At 39.9% G+C, this 7,580-nt stretch overlaps 1 protein-coding gene across 1 annotated transcript in view; it reads right to left on the bottom strand.

Moving 5' to 3' along the window:
* Nucleotides 1-7,099, bottom strand: part of LOC138046588 (collagen alpha-1(IX) chain-like) — a 30,778-nt gene extending 23,679 nt beyond the window's left edge. The window contains exons 1-4 of the mRNA XM_068893194.1: nt 6,839-7,099; nt 5,584-5,964; nt 4,562-4,915; nt 2,484-2,553 (exon numbers count right to left, since the gene is read on the bottom strand). Coding sequence (XP_068749295.1) covers nt 2,484-2,553; nt 4,562-4,915; nt 5,584-5,964; nt 6,839-6,952 — 919 coding nt within the window. The 5' untranslated portion in view covers nt 6,953-7,099. The remainder of the gene's footprint in view (nt 1-2,483; nt 2,554-4,561; nt 4,916-5,583; nt 5,965-6,838) is intronic.
* Nucleotides 7,100-7,580: the final 481 nt, after the last annotated feature.

Raw genomic sequence — 7,580 nt, 5'->3', positions numbered from 1 at the left:
CGGCCAAAGTTGGTCCTATGTTTACAAAGAAATCATTAAATGACTTGGAAATATCTTTATCGTCAGAAACAATTTTATCGTTAACAAGAATATCATTGACAGGGGAAGATTTTTTACCTTTGCCTGTAAGTGAATTTATTAATTTCCAGCCAGCCTTAGGGTCAGTGGCCTTGGACGCATCGATTTTCAAGCGAAAGTAGTCAGATTTCGCTTTACGCATCATAGAATTTACCTTATTCCTGGCAGATTGATAAAGTATCCAGTTGTTGTGCGAGCCGTATTTAATAGCATGTTTTTTATGGTAATCTCGTTCCTTCATCATTTTCTTTATGTCAAACGTGAGCCATGGTACTGATGATTGTCTCACACGCATATGTCTGATAGGGGCATGGTGATCTAAAATTGCATTAAAATCAGACTTCCATGCTTGCCAAGCTAAGTTAGGGCCGTCAACACATTCAACATTTTGCCACGGGGCCCTATTAAGGTCATTAATAAAGTCCACTTCGACAAAATGTTTGAAATCTCGAACCTCTTTAATAATGGTCTAGTTTTGAGTACAGCAAACTTTCGTACCACATAAATTAGACTGTGATCTGAAATCCCTAGGTGAATAACTCCAGAGGTTGCTATATTGTCGATCACATTTGTAAGAATTAAATCAATAGTAGCGGCCGAGGATTTAGTAACTCGGGTGGGCTCTTTGATTAGTTGCTCTAACTGATAAACTGAGGATATGAACTGCAGGCCCGGGTTCGAGTATGTACATCAAGGGGTGTTTTGGCATAGTCAGAGTTAATATCCCCCATGAGAATCAGTTGCTTATGTTCGATATCACAACGGTGGACAAATTTTTCATATTCATCAAAAACCTGCATCTCCGCGCTCGGTGGTCTATACCAAGTGCTGACTAGAAATGACCTGCTGTGAGGAAGATTTATCTCTACACAGATTATTTCCAAAGTGTCAGGCACAAGGTCAATTCTGTTTGTGTACGACAGATTTTCCATTTACAAAAAATTTCCGGAAATTTCGGTGGAAATTTCCATCGGGTGAAAAACGCGTTCCATTTAATTCAGGTCCGTTTGCCGCCCAGTGATTGCGATTTTACGCGCCAAAATTTTAAAATGTGGCCGTGAATAGCCTGGAAGTGGTAAGACCTTTCAAAAGTTGTAAATGGAACACACATTTCCATCGGAAAGTTTCCAACGGGAAAACAGGACCACCTTTACAGAAGTTCCATTTATTCCGGAAATTTTCCAGTGGAACGAACCGAAAACGTGTGTTCCATTTACATCCCAACTGGAATTTCCCGAATTTCTTGGTAAATGGAAAACGCCCTTAGTTACCAACATACCGGAGCGAAGCATTTCTATTGGCTATAGAATTAACCAATGATATTGCCGCTCTGGATTACGTTTTGTTTTGATTGCTAGCAAGTAAAAGCAGTTCATGTGCCCTTAACTCTTTTTGTTTGCTTTATCAAACTGTCTAATCATGCCACTCCTCTGTTATTCCTCTTGTGCGAATATCTTTGTAATATTGCTTTTCAAGACTGAACTCCGAGTTCCACGAAGCGTAATCGATGAACCAGCATGCTTCGGTTAAACAATATATAAGTAAAAAAAGCTAAAAGGAACTTCAAAAACTTGAATACTTTTCTTGGAGACTCAGGATAGAGCTAAACGATATTCATTCAAAAACAACTACGATGCTGCTTGTGATAAGATAGCTGAAAAATATCAAGCATAACATGGTTTTAATTGGTAAATTGTCAGTTCAGTTAACCACTGAGACAGGAAAAAAACTGCTTGCTTCACAAAATTTATTTTCTTGTTGTGAAATGTCCTTTTTCTTCCGCTTCTAGTAAAGAACAAGATATTCCGAAAGCAAAATATTGTTTTCCAGATGAATCCGATCCACACGTGCTTTCAGTGACCTAAGGGAAAGAGAAAATTTCGCGCGGTCTAAGAGGTACAACGGTTAGGCTGTTCACAAAAGTAGAGGAAATAGTGAGGTCTTTTAGTTTGAAAGAACAATGTGCAATACCGTCCCTATCGTCATCAAAGGGTTACGAAATCCATGTTACGTTGTTGTTCTCAGTCTTTAATCCGTTATTACACCCAGGGGCACCCAACAAGCCATTTGTTTTTTTCAAAATTTATCAAAATATATCGTGGCCATAAAATAAACCCCAAATTAACCTTTTTGGAGTAACTTCTTTACCTGCTGGGAAATTTTTATCTGTTCCGTACATCCAGCAAAAACAAACTTGAAATTCCGTTTGCCAGCAGGGCCGGGCAGAAGTTTCACAGCCAGCAAGCATGAAAACAACATTTGAATGCATCGTACGCCAAAATTGGCGTCGTACATTGACTCCAAATAACAGTCAAAACAAATTAACTTCTCCCAGGAGAGGCGCGTTGATGAGCGGATTGAAAGAAATTTTCCAACACAACATCAATCTTTTCCCGGGAACTTGCCAATACTTCCTTTTCCAGCCAGCAGATACACCCCCTGCGGGCCCAGGAGATCGAAGAGCAACTTTGTATTCTGTGAGAAAAAGCAACTTAAATGTTACTGCAGCAACGAAAAGATCAAATTCCGGTGGCACCTGATAAGACGCTTCAATTAAATATCTGTTTGCGAGAGTCAAGTGGTATTAAAATTATGGAAAAATCTGTAGATTTCAGAACAACAATTGCGGAGAGATTCCTTTTAATTAATAGCGTTATAGGGTAATATTTTCAACTTCTGGCTCTCATAAAGGTCAGCTAGCACCTTTCAGCTTCAAAATTCATTCGAAAAGATCAATTGATTCTGCCTAATAAAAATTAATATCTTTTTAGAAATTCTTTTTCCATAACAGGGGTCTTGTAAGTGCAACTCTTTGGCAACCTGCAATCAAGTTGCAAACTCTGATATACTCTTGTATTCATTCAGCTTACAGCGTCCCCAATAATTAGTGCTCCCGCGCTAGATAAGTAGAAACTTAAATAAAGTTCCTTTCCTTTCTCTTTTTTCTATGTCGGATCGAGGCAGTGAGAATCTAATCTCTGTTTCGATTTAAGATAGCCGCTTCGAATGTCTTATATTGTCGGTAGATATCTTTCCTGCACACTCGCATGCCTCTTCGCTAAACAATAACTGCAACTTGTAACTGAGGAAAACACGTCATGTCAAAGAAAATTTTGGAGTGAAAAGAATATTAAAGTAAACAAGAACAACTTTTCTTTCCAAAGTTTGAGGATTGACCGTCCTCTCAAAAAAGGGTTTTGAGTTAACATTCTCTTGGATTATCAACGATTTTGGGAGGAAGCAATAAAAAATCGCCGGGAAAAAACTTCGGTTTAAGTCGGGTATCCCACGAACTAAAACCGGGGGAAAACGTGGTCATGCAGTTGCTGCGGCACCCTCCTGCGTAAATAATTTTCAATACTCTCTTAACTTGGTCCATTTCGTCTTTTGTGCAAAAGCAATTCGCGGTTAAGGTGGCTGAAACAAGTGTCCATGCTTCCAAGTGACGCTCTTATTAGAAGGACCGGCACCACAACGTTGCATCATGTATAAGCAATTTTGTGGTACCAGATGAAACACGAATTATTGCTGAGCAAGACACAGTCATTATTGTGACGTAATATGTCACCGCAGCAACGGGCAAGCCCTATAAAAACACACTTTATTTTGTCTTTAGTTGCTTATATCTCAAAAACAAACTCGGTTACACTCCTTTTTTATTTCTGAAAAGTAATTAGAAGGCAACGATGAAACTTTCATCGAAGTATTAAAAAAATTCTGTCTAGCGGATTCAGAGCCACCTTAATTCTGTGATTAAATAAAGGCGGCTCTGAATCCCCCGGACAGAATTTTTTATCGTGTTAGTTTCATCGTGGCCTTCTAATTACTTTTCAGCAATAAAAAAGGGGGGTCAAGTTCGTTTTTGTCATATGAGCCACTAAATCCAAAATATAGGGTGTTTTTGCTGGGCTTCCCGTTACCAAGGTAATCTATTACATCACGATAATGGTCACATCTTGTTTGGAAATAATCGATGTTTTATATGGTGCCATAAGATTGCTGTTACGTGCGTGATACAGTGTTGTAGCGTCATTATATTCGATCTAAAGAGAGTGTCTTCTAAGGGTTGAAACCCTTTCGAGCCTCCTTAAATATAAGCTCACATAAAAAAAAAAAAAAAAAATGAAACAAGTGTAGGAAAAGAGTGCGGAGACTTAAAGAAACGGGACAGGTTGTAAAAGAGCAAGAAACAAAGATCCGCCTTCACCCAATGGAAGGCCCACATCCAGGAATTCCTTCACTGCAAAAAATACACGCAACGCGTTAATTTTTTTTTATCATTGCTCTCCCTTTATTTGCACATCATGACTTTTTTCACGTTGCTATTGTTTGACCCTTCACCGCGTTTTATAATTTACGTCTGGACAAGGACTACTTTGATTATGACAAATTGCCCCTGACTTTGTTTGTTAAAAAGAAATTTCTCAGTCACCTGCTACCCATCACTGAGCACAAAATTATTAAAGAAAGTGCTGTTTTAAGCCTGTGAGGGAGGTACTTCTTCCACGTAAATGCGGGACACTGAATTATAGCCTGTGTACGCATCAGCGGCTCCATAACCAGCACAATTACCGACCCAGAATCCCACGCGCACAATTCCCTGGTGGACTTTTTCACAGACTCCTTCTATTTGCCGCACACGGTGCAAATCCTTCTTGGCTCCATTCCCGTGTACCATGTACACGATTCCATCAATGGCTGCTGGATTTGAGCACTCTGCGCCGTTGAAAGTGAAATACCATCGTTTGCAGCAATTATGGCAGTTATAGATTCGAAAAGCTCCATTCCAGAAGACTCGGATCCCAGTATTGGCAGAGGTCTTTTTGAAAACACATTCCTGTGAAAAATGACAAGAAAGTCAAAACAATTCTATTGTAATTCAGGAAACTATAAGCTAAACACAAAACTAATAGTAGCTTTAGAAACGACGACGACTACGATAACGCCACAAAACAATAATATCATTGGCTAAAAGAGCATAAATAATCGTGCTGCACATGCAGCACGGATTTTAGCAAATATGTTTGCGGTCCTCTGCATAACGACGACGTGAAATCACTAAATTTGAGGTTTTGATGACAACATAAGCATACAAGAGATAATCTTTCATTTTCTATTTTCACTCTGAAACCGCTCTTACCAATTTCTTTTTTAGATACTTCGCGCACATTGCAGGACGTGAACGAGACTGAATAATCGCGAAAAACTTATGATAGTGCCAAGTTATATTTTGAGGTGACGTTTTCATAGACCGTGGCCGCCGTAGATCTTATGTTCCCTAATGATCCAGACCAGGTCAGTTTGACCTGTTTTTAACTAATGAAGTCCTTTGGGGAAGAAACAGCCGTGAATAAATGAAACAAGTGGATCTGATTGCCTGATTAAGTTCCAAACGTTGCGATCTACAACACAAGTGACCACATCGTCAGGCAAACGAAATTTATACTCTTGGCACAGTTTCAGTGAAGCCTTTTTAGGATAACACACTATTCCTTGACTATTTACCTTTATCAAGCCATTATCCCTGCCATCATTCAGGTTCTTAAAAACGCACTGCTTCCAGTTACGCACAAAAGGCGCTTCAGCTCCTTTGGGACCTGGGGGACCAGGGGGACCTTGGCTTCCTGCCTCACCTTTACTTCCGGGTTTGCCTGCTTTACCAGATGTTCCCTGAGACCCTTTAGAACCCGGGTGTCCTCGAACACCTTCTTCGCCTTTGCTCCCTCGTGGGCCCATAGGTCCTTCACGCCCATGATTGCCGGGTGATCCATCAGCACCCACTGATCCCGCGGGACCAGGAATTCCCGGGATACCTGGGATACCTGGTGCGCAGAAACATGCAGCTTGAGCACAGGATCCATAAGGTGATGTCTGTTGAGGAGTGCTCTAAATGAAGGCAATGAAGAGGGATTACTTTCCTGTTTGTGCTAAATTTCGTTGAATCATTTATTTGAAGTTAAACATGTACATTTGTATGCATATCTTTTTTTCGCCATCGACACAAGCTGTTGAATCTGATGATGAGAACCTGGTTCCCAGAGCTTTCCTCCTCCGAGAGTAAAGCAGGCGGGAAAAGACCCTGGCAACTGCTGGCCACGTGTTCCTTCAACGACCGGAAATAATTGAGAGTCATGAATTAGATGTGGAATTCGAGACTAGAATATTTAAGTCACACTGCATGTGGTTGTAAGATGACGGAAAAGTCGGCTTGGATCAGCTCTTAACCGCCGTAAATTTCCTTCGTTTTGTTTGAAGCCACATCAAGTTAGGTACTTCTAATTCTTTTCCTCGCCCGCCCTACTCTCGGCGGAGAAAAGCCCTGGGAACGATTTCACACGAAAATAACTTCACGGTTGTAATGAGTCAGTGTTGCATTTGATGTAAAGCAACTTGAAACTTTTGTTAAAAAACGTTGGTTTTTTACTTCAATGATAGTTTATAATCAACGGAGGACAATTGTTTAGAAATGATCTTAGAATCTTAGATCTTATGATTGGTCTAAGAATGGGGACTTTTCTTTATTGAAAATTGGCCATACTTATGACAATCTCTAAGGAGATGTTTTTCTCAATTTTTAGCAAATCTTGAATCCTGTTTCTAAATTCTCATCACTCTTTTGAAAATTTGATCGAAATTGAGCACTCGCTGTTTTTGAAGAGCTTTTTGCGATTTTTCCAGCGGGATCAGGACAGACCTTGCAAGTAATTTTCTAAGAGGTTAAACCTACTTTATTTCCATTTGGAATAATTACCAAACTCACCTTGTGGCCAAATTGTTTACTGGTGTTGTTATTCGCAGAAGACATAGCAGTTAATAGTAACAGCAGTGAACACAGTGCAGTGGTCAGCGCTATAGTCATGCACTGTTTCGCCATCAGTCAACCGGCTTTGGACCTTCGTCAAAAACAGCCATCATTATTTGTTTTTAGTCGAAAACATAACAGGAAAAGAAGAAAACAACATTCATCAGCGTTAGACAAAAAGTGAGCCACTCTCGCTACTGTAGTCGAAAGTGCGTCGCAATAGATCTGTGTTTTTATGTACATATGGGGGAAATGCTTTCGACGAGGTCAGGCCGCGATTTCTTTGTTCTTATGTAACTTTCTCGGAAAAACTACTGCAATTTTAAAGAGAATTGTACTATCCATGATGGCTTAAGCATAGTCGCAAATTAATCCGAGTGCTCCTTTGCAATAGTCGAAGCTATAATCTTCTGATCACTATTTCGGGTGATCTACATCTGAGTCACTGCAGACTAGTGGAAGCAAAGGACATTGAACTTTTAAATAAAATTCTCCTCACACACATATTCAAAAACAGTAGAGGTTCCTTCAACCTTGTGGGAAACAAGTGAAAAACAGGTAGAGTGCTTCTCATGCTATTCTCACCACTTACCCTTTTTCGTTTGAGAGTCTTTTATCTACCAAATGCGGAATGCAATTATGAAACTTCTCAGTCTGACTATGACCAAAGCTTTTATGCTTCGTCCGATGTTGCGAAATT

Source organism: Montipora capricornis, chromosome 4, assembly GCF_036669925.1.
Source record: "Montipora capricornis isolate CH-2021 chromosome 4, ASM3666992v2, whole genome shotgun sequence".
Classification (NCBI taxonomy): Eukaryota; Metazoa; Cnidaria; class Anthozoa; order Scleractinia; family Acroporidae; genus Montipora; species Montipora capricornis.
The sequence above is the reverse complement of the archived record's forward strand: the minus strand, read 5'-3'. Positions and strand labels throughout refer to the sequence as shown.